The sequence below is a fragment of the Halichoeres trimaculatus genome, unplaced genomic scaffold (assembly GCF_033239565.1).
Source record: "Halichoeres trimaculatus isolate MK-OKI-2021-1 unplaced genomic scaffold, fHalTri1.1 fHalTri1_scaffold_3, whole genome shotgun sequence".
Classification (NCBI taxonomy): domain Eukaryota; kingdom Metazoa; phylum Chordata; class Actinopteri; order Labriformes; family Labridae; genus Halichoeres; species Halichoeres trimaculatus.
The window spans coordinates 23,949,152-23,973,121 of record NW_027437181.1 but is presented as its reverse complement, the minus strand read 5'-3'; the positions used below and the strand labels follow the sequence as shown (position 1 = coordinate 23,973,121).

The window sequence follows — 23,970 nt, the reverse complement described above, 5'->3', positions numbered from 1 at the left end:
ATATGCATAGAGCTGTCAGAGAAGAAGTTTCTACATATGTAGGAATGATGTGTTAGTGTTATGTAGGATGTATGCACCCAAAGTCCAAAACATGTCCCTACATGGATTATAAACTGTTAGAGACGGGGGGTGTTATTCTTTAAAAAAGTGGGACTATTTCTTTACGTAGTTGTATTGATTGTAAAATTTGTCCAATGATTCTCCTATTTGTTGTGTTTAGATAGCTCATTGCATTTTTTGATATGAATATCCTGTTTCATATAGGTGGCTCCCATTGCCAACTCATAACAATTCCAGCCAGCACGTTCAAAGAGCTGCCCTGTAAGCTGCGCTCCAACCTGGCTCAGAGGAGGTGGCGTTACAGCGACAGCGTCAGCCAGTTCCTGTACGCCACTCTTGAGGGGGGCCTGGTGGTTCTGGCTCAGGCTGACAGGATGGAGACCTACGAGTGCTGGTCTGAGGAGGAGGGTTTCCACCAGCTGTTAGCCAACTACTGTGTAAAAGCAGAGCCTCGGCAAGAAAGCACCACTCTGATTGGTCACTCTCGCACGCCGCACATTGAGCGGGAGGAGACCATCATCCTGCCGGGCGAGTCTCGTTCGGAGCAGGTCAGCACAAAGACGTACTGGAACGAGCTGATTGTGGTGTGCGCTCTGTTGGCGTTCTCCCTCGTGGTCTTCTCCTTGTTTGTTATCTACAGAAACAGAGATCACATGAAGTCCATGCTGAAGCACAACGAGTGCCCCAACATGCAGCAGAAGAAGCCAAGGATTGTGGGAAAACCTGCAGAGAGCTTACCCTTAAACGGTAACACTATCCCCGTTTCTACTTCTGATCACAAGGGCTACCAGACTCTAAATGACAACTACATCTGCAGCACACCCACCCACGAGTCGTCGCCCGACAACAGCAAGAGCTTCTCCGAGGCGTCTGACAGGCGGCCGCTCAACCTGAAAGAGAGCCACGTGGAGTACTCACCCACCTGCCCACGGCCCAGAGTGAGGCTTGGCTCTGAGATCAAGGACTCTATCGTATGAGAGCACAACGTACACGACAAAAAAGATGCCACCCTGTATCGCTATGAAGGATACAGGCCACAGAGTGAAGGAGAGGAAACCCGACATCCTTCTACGTCACAGTACACCTTTTATTTTAGTCATCTTTGTTCTGTGATCAGCGTGGAGGTCATTTCATTTAACCATTTCCACTCCAAATGCCAGAAGATGGTGTGGTTTACTGCTCGAGGCAGGAAGAGGACGCAGCATGTTACTCCAGGATCAGGAGCCGTGGCAGCTGCTAAGAAAGATCCTCACACTCACCGTCTCTGTTGGAGTTCTTTTCGTAGACCACTAATGTGTAGGGCTGGACAGTGCAGGGACAAAGATAATACATGTCCAGGTGTTTATCAGCCTCCCTTTAGATTTGCAGGGTTCAACATCTCTTGCACATCTTATAGTTTTTGTCATGTTGAACAAAAACAGAAGAGAATAAATTATTGATCCTGCTTCATCACCCAGCCCAATATCAGAATGTGTAACCATCATGCTTTGCAGAAGATGCATCTCCTCTTCTGTTATGCACACGACAAAGAAGCTACAGCTCCACGACCACCAAGAGTTCAGGTTTAGAATACTATAATATTTACCCTTCATTGTGATCCACACATCAGAGAGGAAAGCTGGAAGCACGTTTGTTTTGGAGAAATGTCCCGACTGAAAAATGAAGGTGAGAACAGCTCATCTTGAATGCTGTTGGAGCAACAGATCGAGGACTGCATTACTGAGGGAGATGATCACTGAATGTGATCATAAACAAAGCTCCAGAGGCCTGGAAACAAACATTTACCTCCTGAATGTACGTGGAAGTTTAAAGAGTGTGTTTCATTCCCACCATCACACCGTTGAAGATTTAGGACACCCTGGCTCACCTGAGAAAGCCCTGCTCTACTCTTCTGTTCTGACCTGCAGGGACCACGATGGGCTCAGAAATGGACACAGATATCAGCAATGTCCACGCCTCCATGTTCAGGGCTGCACCAGAATCATCATGTGCACTGTGCCAAATAATCCAAAATGACTTGATTGTCTTACTCAAATGCAATAGTGCCATCAAGTCACAACCACTCCCATGCTAAGTGTTTGCATCGATCACTGTTAAAGAGCACATGGTGATGGAACCAGAGAGGGGTTTCACTAAAAGTATACCTGCACTGAAAATAAACAAATATAAAGTGCAAGAGTGGGAGTTTCTCGAAGACTGTTATCTCATAATGAACTTTTTTAAGATCGTGTTGGGCTACGTTAACGACTTTAATGTTGATTCTGAACTGGGGCCAAAGGATGTGGCACGAAGATTAATCCATAAACATCTCATCAGTCAGAAAACATCACAAAGTTTTAACTGCTGCCCTTTAAAAGAGACATCTGCAGCTACAGGTACAACCACTTTGAGGCTGACAGTACAAACTTTTTAGGGTCATAAATGTTAAAGAGCCCTCACAACATGATATGAACATATATCTGTCACTGTAGTGGAGGAACTGCACCTAGTAGTCTCTTGCACAGACTGTACAGGGATGCAGTCGCACAGAACAGCCTAACAGCTCAGTACAACCCCCACCAGGTTACATGTCTTACATTCATGGCATTCACCAAACTCAGCTATCGAAGTGAAGTTAATGTGAAAGCACAAGTAATCAGGGTCTTGAATACTTACAGGTTTGCACATGCCAGAAAAAAATGGAGTATCTTCAAAGAAATGCAACTACTGAGAGACAGGAGGTGTGGCTGCTTTGAAGCAATCAGTTCTAACAGGGACCAGTGCAGCCATTACAAACACTCTCACAAACTCTCCTCTTTGACTTTTGAGACTTAACAAGCAGATTTTTCCAAAGATGCAGGAAGCTGACAGTGTTGTGTAAATCTAAATAAGGAACATTTACACGGCCCATGAGAGGATACGGCACCACATGTCTTAGAATACATCACCAGTTCACTGTATTGATAAGTAAACCTACAGTATATATTCAAGTGTCATTCAGAGTAAACATTTTCTATTTCAAACACTGAGCAGATGACAAAACGAAAAGTTTCTGCTAGTTGACAATGTAATTGCACAGCATACTGCGCAACAGTGGTCAGTGTTTCAGATTTTTCTTTTGTTTTTGTTGTGTATATAAAGTATCTGTGCTTAATATTGAGTGTTTTTAAGGGACCTTGTGCAAGATGTGTTGTAGAGATAGTCTTGAAACTAGAGAGTGAACACTGCTGATATTTTTGTTTTTAGTGCTTTACTGCCTATTTCAGCATACATTTCAACTCTGGCACTGAAGAGTGCACATTTCTCCAGCTGGTTGTCGATTAAGTAAGTCAAAGCAGGGGGAGTTCTGGTTAATGTGAATGAATACATGAATTTAGATACTGCTTTTTACACTTTCTCGCCAAGTGTTAGATGACAGTGTTGATCCAAATCTTAAACATGAATGTTAAAGCTCCTGTGAGGTGTTTGCCTTTAGCGCCCTCTTGTTGACAAAGCGGCCTTTGCTGATACATGTGTAATCACTGTTTTTTGAACATGACATGTAAATCTTCTTTTTGCCTCGGATCATGTGAAAAAAGGCCGTATTAGCAGTGTGCAGTTAATCACCGGGTCGGACACCTACCCCCCACTGGTAGTTTAAGACATTACAGTTAACTGCATCAAAATAGTAACTTTTCCATTTAGTGGTCTTGTTTACTTTTCCCCGTCAAAAAGAGGAGTGAGTTTGTTTCAGTCTGTTTTTTAACCATCTGAAACCTTCTCACAGGAGCTTTAAACATGACAATAACACCAGCCGCAGGAGGCTTGGCTTCACTTGGCTTTGCCTAGCATTAAAACTGCAACTTGTCAACAGATAATTTCCTCAAAGATTAACCTATTAAATAAAATTTCAAGCAGAGACCGCAAAAGGTCGAACTGAGAATAATATTTGCAAGACACATTTTAGGATACAAAAAGCTTCGGTGCAGAGTACAGTTTTTCCTGAACTCTGAAGTCACTTTGTGGTTTCTCAGTGCCCTGCTTTGAGATGCTTTAGACAACCTCACAACATGTTTTCCAAATGCCTTCAGATGTCAAGTTGTTCTGCCTTTAGCCATGTGCCACATCCTACACTACCCAGCAGTGACCTCGCCAACAGAAACATGGTGGATGGCGTGATTGTAGCCCTTAGTGGGCACACTTAACTCCACGACACGACACGGGTCGACAGTAGATTTACAGATCCACACAAGCCGCTATAAACTTTACCTGCAAACAGTAACACTGGGAGCTGCTCAAAATCTCGTAACTTTCTGCAGTCTTTGTTTGTGTCAGAGGTGAAACTGTGCATATAAGAAACATCTATATTAACATGTAATATTTAAGAGTACTAACCATCTCTAACAGAGAAGTTGAAGATAGAATCATATTTGACCTTAATAGTTCATCATGCCAAAAAGGTAGATACTGTGTGATAAATGCATATTTAATAACAACAAGCTCTACTAATAAAGTAAATAACATGGCAGTGATTGATGCTTCATTTTGAGTGGCTCCTCAGTAATGCAACATACTGTACTGGACATGAATGTAGCCAACTATATCACATTTTGTAGAACATCTACTGCAGTCTATTTTCCTAAAGCGGCTTAAGTAGGCGATCCACCTTTCAGGATTTGTTAACCTGTCGTAGTACAAAGTAACGGCTAAACTAGAAGTAAAGTAGTGATCTGTGCTGCTCGATGTAGTCCTACAGTCAGACGCCAGCACTGCTCCAAATCGTCCACATGGAGACACAGCGACAGCTTTGCCTCAGCGTACTGAACACCATCAGCTTAGATGACTGAATAACTATTAGACAAATGTGGTCTTGCCTGCATGATTTCTTTTTTTTATTTTGTTGTGTAAAAATAACATTGTGATCTGTATTTTTTGTATCATTGAGATTGTGACTGTTGTTTTTATTATATTGTACATATGAAAGCACTTTATTTTAATTTTTTAAGATAAATGAATAAAATACATGTTTTGACACATGCATGTGTAAGTCTGTTATGTGCTGCAAATATTTGATTCTTTCACAAAGTTACAGATATGTCTGTAACACTCCAGTGGACCATATGTGGCTGAGCTTTCAACATAAAACAGAATGAACTTGGGCGCAGATGGCCTAGTGGTCTAGGTCCAGCTCCATGGGGTTCCCCCTTATGTGGGCAGACTGGGTTCAGGTCCAGCCTGTGGCCTCTCTCCTGTCTGTCACTCTCAACTGTAACCCTTTTTCCTGCTCTATGCACTGTCCTTACTTATTGAGTTAAAGGCATAAAAGTCCCAAAAAATATTAACTTAATGTAAAAATAAATGAGTTACTTTTTTTTTTAGTTCCATCAATAACATGGAAAACATTTTAACATATTTTTAAATATTTTAATCCTCTTCCACATGTTTGTAAGTTAATGAAAAATAGATCAAATATTTAAATTTTTTAATGGCTTAAGGAAGGATGAAACATCTAAGGGAAAAAAATGTTCTGTGTGTGTGCAGACCTAAAAAGTTAGATACATCCGTTTTATTAAGCTTTATTTATGTACAGACAGACATACTGGAGAGCACAGTGATCTTAATAAATGCCATCTTCCCTCAGAGTGATGAGATCCTCCTGATTTAAAATAATATCACTGATACTCATCTACTTGGTTATTTGAATTAATTATATAATTTTAAAATCAAAGTGTATCATTTCAAATGCATCAGTGACTCATTGACACATTCTTTTCCTTTCCTCTTGCTGTTGCTCATCTGCATCAGTTTCTTCATTCAGTCTTTGCTGGCTCAGGTTTAAGCTGCTGGAAACCAGCTGACTTGTGTCCTCCAATCATTTTTAAGCAGAGCTACAGAGTGGTCAACCATAACATGATTTATTTTGTTTGCACGCTGGTCGTGGAAAAACACAGCTCCAGAGGGCAGCCCTGTCATAACTGTCAGCTTTGTGAATTGATATATGCTGTACATTTTGGGGATTTGTGTGTAGCTGCCAGCCAGTTTTGAATGCTGTTAACTGAAAAGGGAGGGACAGAAGATGACACATGAACTCTGACTTACACTGCTGCTCTGTTCAATCATGGCACAGGACGGGTTAAGACTGGTTTATTTCCAGTTTGTCGTTCTGATTTAATTTACCCAGCTCATAATCGGATATAAAGGACCAGGTGGTGATAAAACAGGTTACTTCAACAGTTCTGCTGCAACCCATTTTTCACAGGGGCTCCAATGAGATCATTGGACCTTCTTTAGTTTTCCTTCTTTATTTGGTTATACTTGTTCATTCTTGACCACAGCCGCTGCAAAGCTTGAGTCTCCACACACAATTTCCTACTGTACATCAAGATCAGGCCGCCTTTAAGTCCTTTTTTTTTCTTTCTTTCTTTTTTTTAATTAAAAAAAAATGTCAATGCAGCCTCATAGACAAACACCAAAGTCTTTCTGGGCGTCAAAATCCAACCAAAGACAAAAATTCATAATTAATTGGGATTTACTGTTGAAGTGAAATGCAAATCATTGGGAACTAAAGCTGTCCCAAGGTCATTTAGTATTTTATGTTCTTTCTTTGAAAACTTTGAGATGTTCATCTAATAGAAAGATGTTAATTTATGGAAAACACCAACAAAGATTATAACATGACTGCTTCCTCTGCTTCTTTGGATGACAATGGTGGAGCAGAAACGCCAACTTCCACCCTCAACTGGCACCCTCTAACTGATTTATCATTCACACCTTTAACTTCAATGCCCATCCCATTACTGAGGTCTGACAAACATGTGTAAGTGAGTGAGCAGACCTGTATTAAAATAACTCATCTCAGGACAGTCTGTTAATTCAGTGTGACAATGTGCTGTGTGCGTTGGTATCACTACAGTCATCATCACCCTATCCACACTGCAAACATTTTCCTCTTATGTAGCGCTCTGGGTGGGTGACTCATGGGTGCCTGAAAAATCTTAGAATTGTTTCACAGGTTTTCCTAAGTAACTAATGTACGAACAGGTACAATTTGTGTCCCTTCCTTAGCAACTGAAAAGACAGTGAAAAATAGAAAGGCCCACATCCCACCTCTCTAGACGTAGTAGAATGAATTAACTAAATCAGCTAATGTTACCTAATAACACAGAGCTGAAGTGAGCTTTTCTTGGCTCCACATTAGGATAGTTCAAGTCTTCTAAAAGCTAACCGTGATGTTAGCAGCTAAAGGCAACATTTGCTAACAGTTTGTAAGTTAGTCAATGTTATAAATCAACAGAACATTGCTTAAAGGTCCCGTACTATGCAAAAATCACTTTAAGTCTTTCAGTGAAATGTGTGGGTCTTTGGCTTTCCTCCCTGCCCACAAAATGTGATATTTGATGACAAACCTGTACTTAGTAGTGCTTGTAAAATACTGACCTAATACAAGCTGTTTGGAATTTCTGGGATTTGCCGACATCAGCTAGTCCCTTTTTTTACCAATCAGGAGCAAGTCTGATCTGATTGGTCCACCAGAGCAGATACGGTAATGTTACGGTAAACGAGCTTCGCTGTTTCCTAAACATTGTGCACTCGGAGCTTGTGGCGCCACTCTCAGTGACGCAGAAGAGCAGGGCGGTATCAGTGGTGGCTCATTTACATATGAAGGCCACGCCCACTAAATCAGAGCGTTCTGAACAGAGGGGCTATGAGAGCCTGGAAACAATGCTGCTGTGCTTGATTTATTGGCTTTTTGGACCAAAACATGTTACTACCATTTCATGAAGACATCAATGAACCATATTAAACTGCAGAAAAGGAGCACAATATGGGACCTTTTATTTATTTGTTTTCTAAAATTAGTCCTTATGTTCCTATAGATCCTTCTAGTTTTGTTTGTCTGACTTAAGGAAATGAAATTGAAATTGAAGGGCAATGTAGGAACTAAAGACCATAGTTTAAACTCCCTTGCTTTGCATTAAAAACATACATATCTATTTTGTGTGTCAAACTGTGGAAAAGCAGTTCGCTCCTTTGTTTTATTTAATTATGGAAATGTTTTGCTGACAACACTGGGATAATGTTCATGTATTATGAAGTCTATTGTTGAGTTAAGACAGTATCAGAAACATTCAGTTCCTGTTATGATACAGAATAACAACACACAGGAATATTATTTATTTATTTATGGTGATTTCATGTAAATAGTAGACAGTAGATATAATTATAAGTGACAGGAGCAGTGAAGTGAATAAATGTTATCCATTTGTGTGTATACACATAATCACTTAATGTCATCCCTGTAGAAGTCAGAGGTTCCAGGTTGATTTAAGTCTGTATTCTGTGGAGCCTCAGACCCAAACCCGGCGTTCTGCAGGAAGCTCTGCTGGGACAGGTCAGTGCATGTGAATAAATCTCTTCTTACTGATGTCCTAACACCCCTGCTGAGACAGAGATCAGCTGCCAGCAGGAATAATAGGCCTCTTCCCTCACAGACCTCCCATGTGTGTTAAAGCACTCCTGGTCTCAGGAGCAGTCGACTGTAACTGCATGAAGACCTGTGATCAAGCATCTTTTTGTGGAGTGATTCAGGTTTTATAAAACAAAGAAAAGCCTCTGTTCAAGGCCTTTATCTTACACTTTACATCCATGTCTGTCTGTCTATCTGTGTGTCTGTCAGTCTTTCTGTTTCTTTAAATCACCCTTACTCTCAAAGTCCTCTCTTTCCTTTCGATGCTCTGTGACAGATTCAATTTACTTTCAACACCAGCCGCTCATCTGCTGTCACCGCCCATTTGATGAAGAGCAAAGACGGTAATTTGCTATTCATTATTAACAAATCACTGTGCTGTGAAAAGTGCCTTTTGTTTGCCTCAGCCTTGAAAACAATTACAGTCAGCATGCGTTTCAGCTGTGATTGCATTGCATATTTCATGGCAACGCTTCGCTGATAGTGTAATTGAAAAGCAGATTTAGTTTTTCACAGTCAATGAAAGAAGCTTGGGCTCTTTTTAAATCAGTTCAACTCAACTTCCAAGGTCACACACCATTTCTTGTCTTTTCAAACTCAATTGTCTGTGATTTTTAAAAAGGACGGTTTCTCATAATTATCTCATAATGACCCAAAACATCTCGTAATGAGAAAAGAAGGTCATCCAGAAATATAATCTAAAGTTCTCAGTCTCACCCTGTTGAGTTAGTCTGGTCCAAATCTCACCCAAAAAAGCAAATAAAGAAGGACACTGGCAAACTCACTTCCTCTTGTTTGATACTACTCTACCGTTTGTATGGTAACAATGAAGTAACTGCAATCTGAGGAGCTGCCTAGCTAAACTTAGCCTAGCACAGGGAATGGAAATAGGGCGCCACCAGAGACATGGCCAGCTTTGCTCTGTCCTAATAAAACATGTCTCTCTACCAGTGCAGCTAAATCAAACCAAATTAAATCAGTGTCGAAAACTTCTCCTTCCTGTGTCGCTGGAGGACTCCGTTTTGAGTTTTACTTACTTTGTCAGGAGCATTAATTTCCTGCAGGTCAAGGCTCTTAAGGGCCAAGAAATGTCAAGTACTTTTTGTTCTGATGAGAAAACTTTTCTTACTCATGAAGAGATAATTAGTGAAGCCAGATTAGATGTAAAAGCCAAAAAAATACACCGAGAATGAAACCCAGAAAGCACCCAAAACGTCATCCTGGATCATTGCTTTAAGGTGATTGTATTAAATTTTCTCCATTTAATATTATTGACATATTTTCTGTGAATACAAAAAGTTGGGCATTTGTGTGTGCAAGGGTCAAGAGATTCAAGAAGACGAATGACGGAGGCAGCACGCTGTAACTGTGTTTCTCCTGACAGTATTTTGTATTTTGGTAAGAAAATAAATGGAAAGGAAGATGAATGTGAAGACCTGCACAGTGAACTCTTGTAAAAAAAAGAAAAAAAAAAGAAAAAAGATGGCAAAGATAACATGTCAAACTAAAATAAACTTAACTAGCTTTTGGAAAAATATATCCTCCTGTTTTCAGTTTGATGTCAGCAGTTCATTTCAAAGCAGCCAAGTCAGGCTCATGTTTACCACTCTGTTTCATCACCTTTTAACAGGACTCTGTCATTGTTTGGAAACTGAAGAGACTTGATCTCCGTAATTTTGAAAGTGGAATATTTTCTCTCTTTTTTTTTGCGTGATGTAAGATGTCAGCAGCTCAACACTTTGAGATCTCCTTTCTGTGTTTTTGTCTCATATTGCCTCAAAAATGTACACTGGGGGACAAACTGTGCCTGCAGACCGGCTACATTAACATGGTCAACTCTTCTGCTGCTAAACCATGATGTTACACATGCAAAGTGTGAATAAGCAAGGCCTGCTCTAACAAGGACATGGTCTAGTTTGCAACAGGTTTTAATCCATTTCCTGTTGCATTAATGGTGTGCCATGTGCACTCAGGCATTCCCATGTTGGTTTTTCAACAGAGTGCAGATAAGAAGCTCTGCACAGGTTTCCAAACAGGAAGTCAGACTTTGACTGATGTCCACTTCACCTCAGTGTATCACAAGCTGAGACCCTGACAGAAGAGACTAACTTTTCATTTTTACATTTGATACTGATCATTTTTTAAATGGAGAGATCATTTTCCAAACACATTTTCCTGTTTCATCATTTGGTGCTTTGTGTACTTTTTTTTTTTTTTTTTTTTTGAGGGAAAACAGGCATAAATTAAGCCCAGAGCTTTTCTGAACGCTTAGCTTTTTGAAACATGAGCAGTACCTGTCTGTGTCTGTTTTTATCAACCACATGATGAGCATGATAATCACTCACTTCTTCAAAGGAAAGTCTTGCATACACCATCTGTCAGTGTGGAGTTGTGTTGCATCTCGCTTGAATGTTTTTAACTCTCGTTGTTTGGATACATCAAGGCAAAAACATGATTAAGATGTTAATAAAAACAGAAAATAGAGTGTGTTATTACAACAGCTAGTCAGCTGTTTATGAACATAATGTCCTAACAGGAAACAAACTAGGACTCACACTTACGACAACTTTATTTGTAAAGTACATGAACTCCAGATCAGTTATTGCACTGTTTTACTAACCTTAAACCTAAAGTTCACCTGGAAAAATAAGGTTTGACTTCACTTTGGTTTAATGACAGCAATCATCTTTGCAGCTGGAAGTTTTTAGGACAAAATTTACATATGTTAAGCCAAGCAGATACAGTACGTTACTGTAGATTCTCTTTCTAATTTGTACTTTGACACCAGACTATTCAACACCATAAAAACCACAGCAGCTGTTCTGACACAAAAATACATTTACCCAGTGCTCCACTATCTCCACAAATTCAGAAGAGAAGCCTCTACTCTGAATTTAATTATTTGAGCTGACTGCGTCTTTTCTTTGCATTTTGTGTCTCTTATTACCACTGAGCTCCCCTCTTCTGCTCTGTTTAAGGAGAACTTGCCAGAACCCACAGCCGGTCTGTCGAGCCTTATGCTGGAATTTAAGTGAGATCTGCCCAAAGCTGGGAGCAGAGTAGCATGGATGATAGTGGATATGGTTTGGATTTTCTCAATTTTAGGCATCTTGCTGATTCTGCGTTTGTTCCTCATCACTATTCAGCTCTTCGGCTGCCTCTCCTGTTATCTGAGACGAGAACAAAGCAATACTGGTGAGTTAATTATATGCCCTGTAATCTGAGAACTGGGGATACAAACTCACCAGATTTCAGAGTTTATTGACCATAAATAGGCTCAGATGTACACTTGCTCTGCACACTGTTGATAGTCAGAAATCTGCAAGCGCTAATATTAGAGGACCACCATTTAAGGGCAGTTGTTGCCTCATGAATAACTACCTCGTGTTCATCAAATACCTCATTTTTTGCACCTAAAATAAACCAGATAGACATCTTACTTCTATCTTATGTTTTTGTAAGTAGCAGTGAGCAAATTGAGCATTTAATACAAATCTATGAAATCAGTCTTACATTTCTGTTTCACAGTGCTGAAAGAATAAAAGCTCAGCTGTGATGTTTTTAGAAATAGCTTTGTGTGTGCTGCCACCTAGTGGTCAGACTGTTGCTGAGCATGTCTCTGTCCTCTGGCATGCTTTAATTACAGTAAATTTGGCAGACTCCAGTGTTACACAACACACACAGACCACAGATGTATCCTTTCCTTATTTACAAATCATGTGGGCGGGTTGTTATATCGAGTGTTACCTATGAACAATAGGACTTGTATACGCAGATACTCTGCTACTAATGTTTATTATTAACAACCAATTCAGGAGTGCATTTAGACCTGACCATCACTATAAATCTGATGAAATTTAAATCCCGTTTGTAAAAAAATAAATAAATAAATAAATAAATAAAAAGAGAGAGAGAAAGAAAGAAAAGGAAAAAAATAGAAAATAAAGAAAGTTCTTGAAGGCAGCATTTGAAGAGATAACTTACAGTATCACAATACACAAGCTGTACCAGCTCACTACTCATATAGTATTCTTATGCTCCCAGTGCTTAACTGTTTCCTCTTGGGTTATCACTGACAACTTCGAAAGACTGATACATTTTTTAATATATCTTTCTCCATTGCTGTATAATACTCTTTTAATCTTAATACTTTATTTATTCAGCACTTTTCAAAACAGGTAAAAATGAACAGTCATCAGTGAAAGAAAATGAAAGAGGCAGCCAACCAATAAAATAAACCTACAAGTACACATGAAAACAAAGAGAATCAAAATTAAAGTGGGATTCAATATTCAAATAAATGTTTTTTTCTGTGATAATCAGTAAAAAAAGAAAAAAGAAACAAAGGAAGGGGCAAGTCCATGTAGGACTTCACACAAATAATCTTATTATCAATTTGTGACTAAATATTTGCTCATTCAATGCTGGACTTTGTCATCAATGTGCAAAAACAGTCCAGTGATTTACATCACAGCACCTTTTTTTGGGGGGGAAAGCCTGGTTTACAACTTTTGAAGAACAGTGGTAGTTAGTATACCAGAACTTAAAACCATCTTGTTATTTGATTTATCTTGTTCAACCATAGATCTATTATCAAACACGGGTAACACACAGATGGCTTACTTTCTTTTACCCAGCATGTTAATGTGGGGAAAACTTTGATCTTGCACTTATGTAAGTAGGCACTGTATTTGTGGGCTACATTTTGTTTCACTTAAGCTGCTCACTATCCAGGCTGTCTGTTTGGATAATTCTCCATGTGCCAACAAGGTATAGAGAGTGTCAGGGTTCTTGGTTTGAGTGTAATCTCTTCCATCACATCACGAGTATACAACTCAAAACCTACAAGGATCAAGTATTTAAGAGTGAAATAAAAAATATTTGTTTTAAATCCAAATCTACAATAACTGCAAATTCTCTCTGCCATAAACCAACTGCACCCAAAGTGTAACCCTGTTCAAAAAAATATACTTTAAGATGCAACTACAAAAACTTATGTATGAAGCTTATGTGAAAAATATTTAAAAAAAACAGTGTTACATGTCAACATTCAGAATGACTCAGACAAGCATGAACTAAAAAGATACACTTTATTTGAAACCAGCAGGGGACATTATTGTACAAAAATACACAACTGTTACACAGATGTTTGTGTCAAGAATTGTTCATCTCTCTTCTGCTGCTGCTTACACCACTGATGCCCCTCTGCATGCAGCACCAACGTGGGACAACCGCTAACTTGCTCAGACATAATATTACCGAGTAAAATAACAAATCCAACAAGCAATGTCATTTGCCAAAGGGAAGAATGTAGGATCCCAGATTCTTGAGTCTGGACAGAAACGACGGATCCATTCTCATAAACATCTGGAAGAATGCTGAACATTGGGATGTTTTCGAAACACTGGGCTGAATGAGTCTCCGATGTCTTTACTTGGACGCAGAGGGAGTGCTTCCCTTCCCTCCATCCGCCTTCTTCTGCTTCTGTTGCATTATCTCAGCATCTCTGGGGGAGAATTAGACAAGAGACAAAAAACTAAGTAAGGTCAGAGTTTAGTTGTTAAAGCTCTGTGAAGCTTGTGTTGGTGCACTTAAGTATAGATCTTTTTAAAGCACAATGTTTTTTTCTTACAAAGCACTGAAAATGTATTGTGTATGCTGCTCTGTAACAAGCTTTCTGTTGTGCCAATGAACCATGAGCTCAAGTTTGTTTCATTTAAAGAACAAAAATTAAACCTGCATGCCCAAGCTGAAGTTTGTGTGCATAACCATCATGCAAACTGTTGCCTACCTTTGCTTGCGAGCAGCAGCAGACAGCCCATCGTCACTCCTCTTCCCTTTCCCTTGTTCGCTCTGCTTTTTGGCAGCCTTCTGGCGTGCAAGCTCACGTTGGTTTCCTCCTGTACGTCATACAATAAAAACAATGCATTAGAACAAGTGAAGATCCAGTGAGCAATACTAAAGGTATGCAAGCTACACCCTTACATACAGAACACATATCTACTTCGAAGAACAGGAAGCTTCAGGTGCTCAATTTAGTGCATTTTTAGCAGTATTTCTAGAAACAAACAGCGTTCTGAGTTTAACTAGTGTAAATAACACTGTTGCAGATCATGGGAGCAGCCGACGTGGCAGAGAGGCGCTCCGGAGCAGCCTCAGTCCCAGAACAACAGCACGGAAAACTACAGTCTTCAGCCGTTTGACAGAGTCGCGTTAATCAAGACAACAAAGGCAGAACAACGTAAATGTAATAAATCAAGAGTACAAACGTCAATCCCTCATACTATTAAGTATAGACGGCGCAGACATCCTGTTATTTATCTGCTAGCCAGGTCTGTGCCTCTAGCACAGGCTTGGGCTAACAGCTGGTCAACAACAGTGGCCTATCAACGTTGACAAATGTGCTAAGCATTTAATGTGACTGACCCACATTACAGATTTCACTAGTCGACATCATTAAACTGCGCAAGAAAGGGCAGCTTAATTGTGTGACAATTTCTAAAACTCGTAAAAAGATCGTGAAGTATTTTTAGAGACAACAAAAACATTACGGCTGCACGCTTACAGCAAATAGACGGAACCCGAGGTCGTCGGTAGTGAAGACGGAACGGTGTCGAAAAACACGACCATGCAAACACATGAAAGCCTAACAGTTAGTATAAATGTCAATACCCACTGGTCATTTTATTTTATCGTCGCTTCTTTCGCCCGAATCCAAATGTGCTCAGCCGTAGGGCCGTGGGTTCCCCTCTCGTCTCTCCAGACGCTGCTTCTGCTTCAGATGCGCCTCACAGTGGCTAACAGATATGCGCGAGACTTCCGTGCGAGAGCCAGAACATTCCGTCAAGCCCACTTACCGCGCATGCGCCAAGCAAGCACTCATCAATTTTAAATGATTTGATAACAAATAGCTCATAGTTTTAGCAAAATCACACCAAACATTTGAATTTAAAGAAAATCAAATCTGTTTAATGGGAAATTTTTGATTAAGCAAGACATCATATCTAAATCTTTAAATATTTGGCATGGATTTAGGTGAAGTAGGACAGCTAAAGGAAACAGTGCAGTTTCTCATTTTAAAGGCCCAATCAAAAGCAGGTTAATACAAAGACTTTGCTTAGGAAGGATGTGACCAAAATCACATGAAGAAAAAAATATGGATAAACATTACCTGGGAGGATATGGCCAGCATTTAAACTGGAAGCTGACCTAAAAAAAAAAAAAAAAAAAAAAAAGGGTAAGAGCAATGACAAATGCTTTGTTTTAGTTTTTAACAAAAGGGCATCAATTCTACATAAATTATATACTATAAATACAAACTATAAACTACTATGAACAGTGCATTAGTGTAACAAAATTTCAAAATGTGTTAATACTTGATAAATGAAGTGTATTTTCTTGGTGCATGTTTCAGGTAATTTGGGACAGTATTAGCACACTAATATAAAGAACCTAAACATCAATGTATTAAAATTGCCTTTAATTAGAGTAACTTAACTTCTCCATTAGCACCGTTTCACAGAAGTACAGTCAAAAAAAATGTGACTTATGAACAAACTTTCACAATAAGCCAATTCCTCAATTGTGTCATGTTTACACCTTACAATTTGTTCTACTAACTCTCATGATTTGCTATTTGACTTGACCCTTTAAATGTTTTCAGTTAATCATTGCAAATGATGAAGTTTAACCAAAACAGAGCTTCACTGTTAAGTGTTAAAGTAGTGGCACAGCAGTAATGGCTCAACTTTGATGCCAGTGCATGTTCTGTTTTTATGCCTCTTGACCACTTTGTCTAAATCTATGATTCATACGATGCCAGTGTAAAGCTGAGTGTAAAATCAGGAGAAAGTTGTTTTAAACAAGTTGAATGCAGAAAAAAAAATGTGATGGGAATAAAGAAGTGGTGATGGCAGGGCAAGAAACACCCAGTTTAACACTTTTTATCAATGATATATGATCTAAGGCAAAGGTCCACAGCAATGGCATTTGTGACTTGCACTGTTATAATATTTCACTGTATATATATATATATATATATATATATATATATATATATATATATATATATATATATATATATATATATATTTGTTTTTCACACACCATGAATATTTGTCTCACTTTTGTCATTTTTGGATTTTAATCCTGCAATATCATAACTGTTCACAAATATGGCACATGTTATAAAGTTTAATCTTACTCAAATTATATCTTCCTCAATATCTACTGTTGGACCAAACCTTTGCTCATCAATTCTTTCTTACTGCTCCATTTGTGTTTTCTGCATGTTCTGTATCACAGACTTGGTCAAACTCAGTAGCTTCGACAACACGTCAGTCATGTGAATAGTTTTGCCTTCGACCAACCTCTCAGAGGTCAATCGAAAGGCTATCACAGGCATCACAAATAGAAAGAGCACAAGCACATCCACACCCACTCTGCCGACACAACGCTGAACTTAATGTATTCATTTTGGAAGAAGCTCTATTTAGTTTTTAAAAGCCAAAAAAAAAAAAAGGTCAGGTCAGACTTAGGGAGCTATAAGTATGTTCTTCACGTTGATTTTCCTGTTGTCCATGAAGAGTAGTTGTTGGCTAAAAGCTATACTGACAACAGCCAGCAGGTGACAGACTTTGCTTAAGTAATTTAGACTTTAAAGGCTGTTGAATTCCTGCGACCAAGTCAGACATTTTTTACACTAAAGTCACTGATTGATTCAACAGAACATTTTTGGAATAAGTTACTACTATAGATAAATGATATCAAAACATACATAAATGATACATCAGACCAAGTCATTTATTATACAAAATTAACAACAGTAACTGGTCTTATAACTTAAAGTTATAAATAGCTTCGAATCTTTTGACATAACCACAGGATTTAATTGGACACAAGTGTGATCCCTCAGATAATAAGGAATTACTGCTCAGCCATAGTTTGATTTGCAAGATGGAATCTCTTTATTGTTAGTTTAGAGTTTTATTCCTGTTTTCAGTGTGAGAACCACATCATGTTTTCCTTGTAGTTGTGGAAGAGTGATTTTATTGACTGTCTGGCAGTTATTTAAGCTAAATAACTGACTCACGTCTGACCCAAACTGAACTCCTACCCACACACTTCAACTTCAAATCCAATAAGACAACTTAGTGCTTGACCTGTGTGTGCCAAACGCGCTGGACTCCACGAAAAAAGTTAAACAACAGCTTCAGGAGAATCTGAGCATCTCATACTTTAAAAAGATCAACTGCACACTTTTTAAAGTCAAAATAACAAGGACTTAACAATCCACATATTCTGTGGAGGTAGAAATCTTAAAATATGAGTGTTGCAGTAGAAGTGAGCGTGTTGGAGCAGAATAAAGACAGGGCTTGGTTTCTAGCTGAAAGACAAATACAGTATTTTAAGGACATATAATTACTGTTTGACTACAATGAGCCATCAAACTACAGCTGTGATTGTCTCGCTAACAGTCTATTTGGGTAAAGAATAAGCTCTTTATGGTATTTAATTATATGTCCTAAATTCGCTCTGCTCTGCTGCACTCCATGAGCATTCTTTTGATGAATGTTTGATAAAAAAAAAAGTTACACTCAAACAGATAAAAGTACACCACTTTTGTCAAGTTATGTCATCAAAGTGAACTTTTTTTTCTGTGTAAGTTTCACAATAGGGAACCAATGCTTTGTGCTTCTGTATAAATTTGACAGAGCAAAGAGCACCACTCTGCTAACAGTTGATGTGCAGAATTGAAATATTTATACTTGTGCAACATTAGTATAATGTATAGCAATTAATTAATAAGTCTATTAGGACTCTTCAGCTGGTTCAGAGCGCTCATTGTATCGCATTATCTGTCCAGGTAACTGCGTTCTCAACATGTAGGTCTGCTCGTTGTTCCTGGGGTCTCTAAAAGTAGTATGGGAGGTCCAGCCTCTAGTTATCAGGCTCCTCTTCTTTGGAATAACTTAGAGGTTCGAGGAGCAGACACGGTCTCAACCTTTACGAGTAGACTCAAAATTTTCCTTTTTGATAAAGCTTACAGTTAGAGCTGGATCAGGTCCGAACCAGCTCTTAATTATGCTGCTATAGGTGTAGACTGCTGGGGGAAACTGACACACAGGGCTACTGTTTCCCTCTCTCTATCTGTCAGTCTTACTTCTAGTTTTGATGTCCCATTATAGTTACTGACCATACACCTCTCTGGGAGGCTCTGAGTTTGTCTTGTAAGTTCCTCTGGATCAGTGAGGTGGACGGCCTGCTGCTGTGCTCCTGTCAAACTCCAGCTGCTATGGCTTTGCATTACTGCCAGGGATGGTCTGCTGCCGTGGGGGCGTAGTTTAACATTAACCATCACCACCACGCCAAACTTCGGACTGTGTATGTGTCATGTTTCTCTCTGTCATCAGCTGCTTGATTGCTTATACTATGTAGCTTCCTGATCCGGACTGATTTACACCCCATCGAGGTCTCTATGAAAAAACCACACCAGCTGACGAAATTATAATTGGAAGAGAGACCTGTGTTTTCTCTGCTTGAAAATGATTTCTGTGGTTAACTTTGTAGTAATAGTGGACACAGGAGCCCAACCGTCAGACAGAGAAAGGGCAGAAGAGCAGAAGAAAGCCAAAGGCTAAAAGGGCTAAACTGTTAGTGATAATGTTCCAGCCCAAACGCAGCAGTTATTCTGCAGTGGTCTGTTTAAATTTGGGAGTCTCTCAGTAAAATGAGGAGTGAGGTTACATTAGCTCTGCTTGGTGGATGACTGGCAGGACATAGCTAACCAGGATTTACTAACGTTACGCATTACACATTATGGACACGTCTCTCAGCACCAGGCTGTCAGTAGTGTTACATATGGATGGCTACTGAACTACTGTATGAACTGGCAGTTTGCTTGTTGTCATGTTAGCCTATGGATACGTCTTAGCACCGGGCTGCTAGTAGCACTATAGAATAGAATAGAATAGAATAGAATAGAATAGAATAGAACTTTTTTTGTCATTGCAACAAATACAACGAAACTGAAGTCACATCTCCCAAGACATATAAAAAAACAAACTTAGACAAGGGAAGACCGGAATGGGATAAACCTAGGAGCTAGCTACCCAGCGCTTCTTTGACTAGATAAGAAATAACAACATTGGGAGAGGAGAGGGAAAAAGAAAAAGTCAATCAGACTATTCCCCAGCAGAGGGCGTAGTTTGGGATCAAGAAAATACACCTCAGCATATAAGCACATGATGACAATAGACAAAAAAAAAGAGGCTAACGTAGGGTACAAACTTACATTTGCTTGTTGTCATGTTTCAAACAACAGCACTACCTAACTCTACTGATAAATACCTTACCTCATTGTGTTGTATCCAGTAAAAAGTTGTCTTGAACATAGAAACTGTGTCCCAAAACAAACACATGCCTGGTTAAAAGTCACATCTTTACAACTGTGTACGTGAGACTCTGGGCCAAAAGGTGGTGCGGCAGTCCAATCAAAACAGACCCTCCTCATATCACCTTTAAAAGACAAAAAGAAAAGATAGCAGTTGCTATTGGGTGCTGACAGGAGAAACTCCAAACCATGTTGGGCAAAAAATCCAGCCATCTGGACATACACATACACCTAACCCTAACAATTCTGGGAAATTGTAGTTATAGTAGTAGTTATAAATAGGTACTAGACATTTCCATGAGTTTGGAGCATGTGTGAATGAGGCTATAGTTATTTTATCTATTACAACTAGAATCTATTAGTTCATAGACCAGTTTTAAGAACATGGTAGATATAACTTTTACAAAATAACAACAAATACATGAACCAAATGTAGACTAGAATGTATTTCTGTGTATCCTAACAGATGACATTGGTATTACATTGATCCATTGGCAGCTTCAGGCCCTGGTAGTTTTCACGTGAGATAGAGTGGATAAAGAGCAATGACCTTTTCATGCCTGTTGCGTGCTGCAGCCTGAAGACTTTACCAGTGTGTAGAACAGCATGTCAAACACTGCGGTCAGTTTATTGGGCTGGTGGCGACACGGGACTGCCCAGGATGTCTGCCTCTGACTTGTTTTCCCCACAGCTGCTTTTAGTGACAGAGTCCTGCTTCAAGCAAACTATTTTTGTCTGGCAGTGCAATTATCACCACCTGGTAATTTTGACAATGTTGACTGCTTCTGCGTCCACAAACCTTTGAATGTAAATGCTGTCTTTGTGTGACTGCAGCCACTGCTTACACCTTGCATGTCACATCTTCAGTTTAATTAAATGGAGATGATGAGGAGGAAAGAATTTGTTTTCCTTTAATTTTATAATGAAGTTAACAAGGGAAATTTGTATTGGCAGCAAGAGTCCCTGCCCTTTCATTATCTCTGAGCACTTTTCCATATTGAAAACTTAGTGACAGACAGCTTTTCACATGGTCACATGAAAATAAACTGTCTAACTTGGACATGTCGTCTGATTTTGGGGTTCAGATACTTAAATATTTCACTTCAGTCATCAACAAAAAGTTTGAAGCTAGTGGAATATTTTAGTTACTTACTGTCCAAAATGCCATGTTGTGTTTATTTGGGTTTGTTTTTTGTTTGATTTTTTCATGTGCCTCCTTTTTGCAGACTGTAAGTATTGTCTGTTTATTGAAAACTCTGTTGCTTTTGAATAAAAGTGAAGTACATATGATAAGATGAGAGAACATGAGAGCTACCATAAATTTCTTCAGCACTTACTACCACTCTCTTCATGCAGAGGCTACACTGCTATCTGTTTATAGCAGTGTTTACTAGATCATGAAGTGGTGAGCGTGCTGATGTGTAGCAGTATAAACTTAGTGTGACAAGCTTGACATATGGTGCATTCCTCTTTGTCTCATTTCACCGCTGTCATCCATCACGCTGCCACAGTCCTGCCTGCTGTCACCAATGATTGATGGGACTTGCTGATTCCATCCTCTGCATCGCCTTAATGTCCCTCGTGTTTGAGCTAATTTTGACTTGAGTCCATGAAATTATTATGTTGTGCATGCTGTACTGCATGCTACCTATCATGTCTTTTTTTGTTTGTTTGTTGGTATTTGTTTGTTTTGCTTTGTTTTAAATCTTTTTATTTTCTTTGGCCAATGGTACATACACATTTCCTTGTAAGTAGTTTGTATACAATAGGGACAGAAAAGAAAGAAAAGGAAAGGAATATGTCCAAGAGCAGTACTGTTGCCTTCAGGCATTACATCAAGGCCATCCACATAATCTGCAAAGGGCTTCATTAAAACCTCCAAGAGACACTTTTAATGAGTACCTTATCTTCTTGAGTTTCAGACAACCTAAGATACTCTTTATCCATTTATCATGTGTTGGAGAAGGAGCATATTTTCTTTATTTTAGTGGACGGTTGGGGAAGTGGGAAAATTGTTTTTTTTTTAATCAGGTGTCTGATAAAAAAAGGTGAGTGTTGGGTTAGTTGAATTTAGCTGTAAGCACTAAGAAAGGTGAGAAAATCTTGTTTTTTATAAAAAATATTTACAGTTGTGAGGTAATTGGATTGAATGAATGGAGGGGATTGTTAAAGATGGATTTTTTAATGTTAATATGGGGTAAAACCTCTGCTTAATACTGTTTGTGTTTTGATGTTATTCTACTATTAATGTTGACTTGAATTGTCAACTGTGCTTCAAAAAACGGGTAATTTTCAAAACATTTTAACCTCTTCTTTTTTTTCTTTTTGGATTGAGTTTAAAGGTAGAGTCTGCAGGATTTTCCTAGAAAATTACAATAATAAAATGTCAACTTTGCAGGAATAATCCTACTTAATCAATACTTCTGGGCCACTATACATGTGTGTCGATGTGTGTAGACATGCTGAGGGTAGACATGGTTGCATCAGCCAATCACAGCGCACCCAGTGCGTAAGTGACTTTGTGTGTTGATTAGTGAGTGGAAGAAGCTATCCTGAGCAGCCACAACAGTAGCATGGAGCAAGAACACAACTTAAGTGAAATGAAATGCCAAACAGATAAAGATTTTTACCAAATGAGGATGACTTCCACTCACTTAAGGCACTACGAGAGCAGCTTGGGATGAAGAGCCACACGAGTTGGCTTTCTGCTGTGTCAATTAAGCCAGTGATTAGCTTGTGCTAGCATGCCAAGTCAGGTGCATGGCCCTCAAGTCTCTACCCACCATGTAGAAACATGATGCTACAGGTGGTTGCTGGGCTAGTGATTGTGTTCAGGTAGTCACAGTTGGAGGCAGTTGGTGTGTGCTGCCGCTGGCACTGAGCCAAGGAGGAGGAGCCCAGTTTGTGTTTACAAACAAGTAATGAAAATTCCTGCAGACCCTACCTCGGGTCCCTACTTTATCCTTTTTTTGTCTGGCTATAAAGTTTTGCAATTGCAATGGCTGAGAATGCATATCATACCAATAAGCACAACGGTCAACTTTAAAAGGAAGTTTCCATTGTGTTGAGACAAAAATCTACCCTACTTCTTTGAGTTTTAGAATAATTACAAAGATTTTTTGTCACTTTCTTTTAGGACAGGAAGGAAAGAACTGTATACATGCAGCTCTCATGAGTATCATCCTCTTTGTTATGCAATGCAGTGATTCATTTCACCTGTGCTTTTGTCCTCCTCTGCTCTAAACATAAAGCTTTCAACAATAAAAACACAGAGCATTGTCAAAAACTGTTTGAAAATGGGCTAATGTGGTACATTGTTGGGAAAGTAGGACATACCTTCATAGTGTCAGCTTCTGTTAGAAAGTGAGGGACGTTCTTGACAATATAGAGATGCAAGGTCTGAGGTGAATAGTTCACAGTTAATGAGGAAGCACGTCTTAAAACTCAAAGCTACATTAGAGGAATCTTGTGATGTTCCCATAAACTAACAGGGTAAATGTAGCAGAAAGAAACAGCTGTTTGTTTTACAGATTAAAAGTGGGGTTGAGGAGAGATTTTGGCCTTTGCTGCTTGTTTGTCAGTGTTTCCACCCCTGTCTTATCGCGTTTTGAAGGCATTTTGGAAGATCTAGAGTTTCACCTTTTATTTGAGGTCTGTCTGACGTGCCTGAGGCAAACCACTGAATCAAAAGTTATCTAGGGACAAATGGAGGCGTGTGGGTGTTGAGGTAAAATCTTCTGGAGTGCAGATGTTGCACCTGTTGACCTCCTGCATGGAAACACGAAGAACAATCCAGCATTGGTGACGACTGGGCGGGGTCAGATTTTACTGGCTGTCTGGAAGCACGGAGAGACACATTTCTAGATTTAAAGATTCATGAATCAAGTCAGGTGAAAGACATTTGAGCAAATGCTTTATTAAAGGCCCTAAATAAGAAAGAGTCTTGCATAAATCATGACAGGTTAGGATAAGGGGTGTTCTTGCAGGGTTTTATAATCAGGACAAAACATTGAAATCCCTCTAAAGGACTTTGCACCAAACAAACAGATTGAACTCTCTTTATCAGCAGCAACAAAAGAAATTTGTCATGTAT

The 23,970-nt window shown here is 39.2% G+C and overlaps 2 protein-coding genes across 3 annotated transcripts in view; one reads left to right on the top strand and one right to left on the bottom strand.

The window, feature by feature from the left end:
* The window catches only part of sema4bb (sema domain, immunoglobulin domain (Ig), transmembrane domain (TM) and short cytoplasmic domain, (semaphorin) 4Bb), a 60,789-nt gene extending 55,737 nt beyond the window's left edge, over nucleotides 1-5,052 (top strand). For both annotated transcript variants that reach the window (XM_074666303.1, XM_074666304.1), the window contains exon 15: nucleotides 265-5,052. In XM_074666303.1, the coding sequence (XP_074522404.1) occupies nucleotides 265-1,037 (773 nt within the window). In that variant the 3' untranslated portion in view covers nucleotides 1,038-5,052. The remainder of the gene's footprint in view (nucleotides 1-264) is intronic.
* An 8,504-nt stretch (nucleotides 5,053-13,556) lies between these two features.
* serf2b (small EDRK-rich factor 2b) lies at nucleotides 13,557-15,319 on the bottom strand. The gene is made up of 3 exons (XM_074666709.1): nucleotides 15,162-15,319; nucleotides 14,277-14,385; nucleotides 13,557-13,991 (listed from the first exon to the last, which is right to left on the bottom strand). Exons 1-3 carry the CDS (start codon nucleotides 15,166-15,168, stop codon nucleotides 13,916-13,918), a joined length of 192 nt encoding a protein of 63 aa, XP_074522810.1. The 5' UTR covers nucleotides 15,169-15,319; the 3' UTR covers nucleotides 13,557-13,915.
* Between the last annotated feature and the right edge of the window lie 8,651 nt (nucleotides 15,320-23,970).

Excerpts from the sequence above, each read along its gene's own strand:
- serf2b (XM_074666709.1), bottom strand. Across the intron at positions 13,992-14,276 it reads GCTGCTGCTCGCAAGCAAAG|AGATGCTGAGATAATGCAAC; the intron begins GTAGGCAACAGT and ends ATTCTCCCCCAG.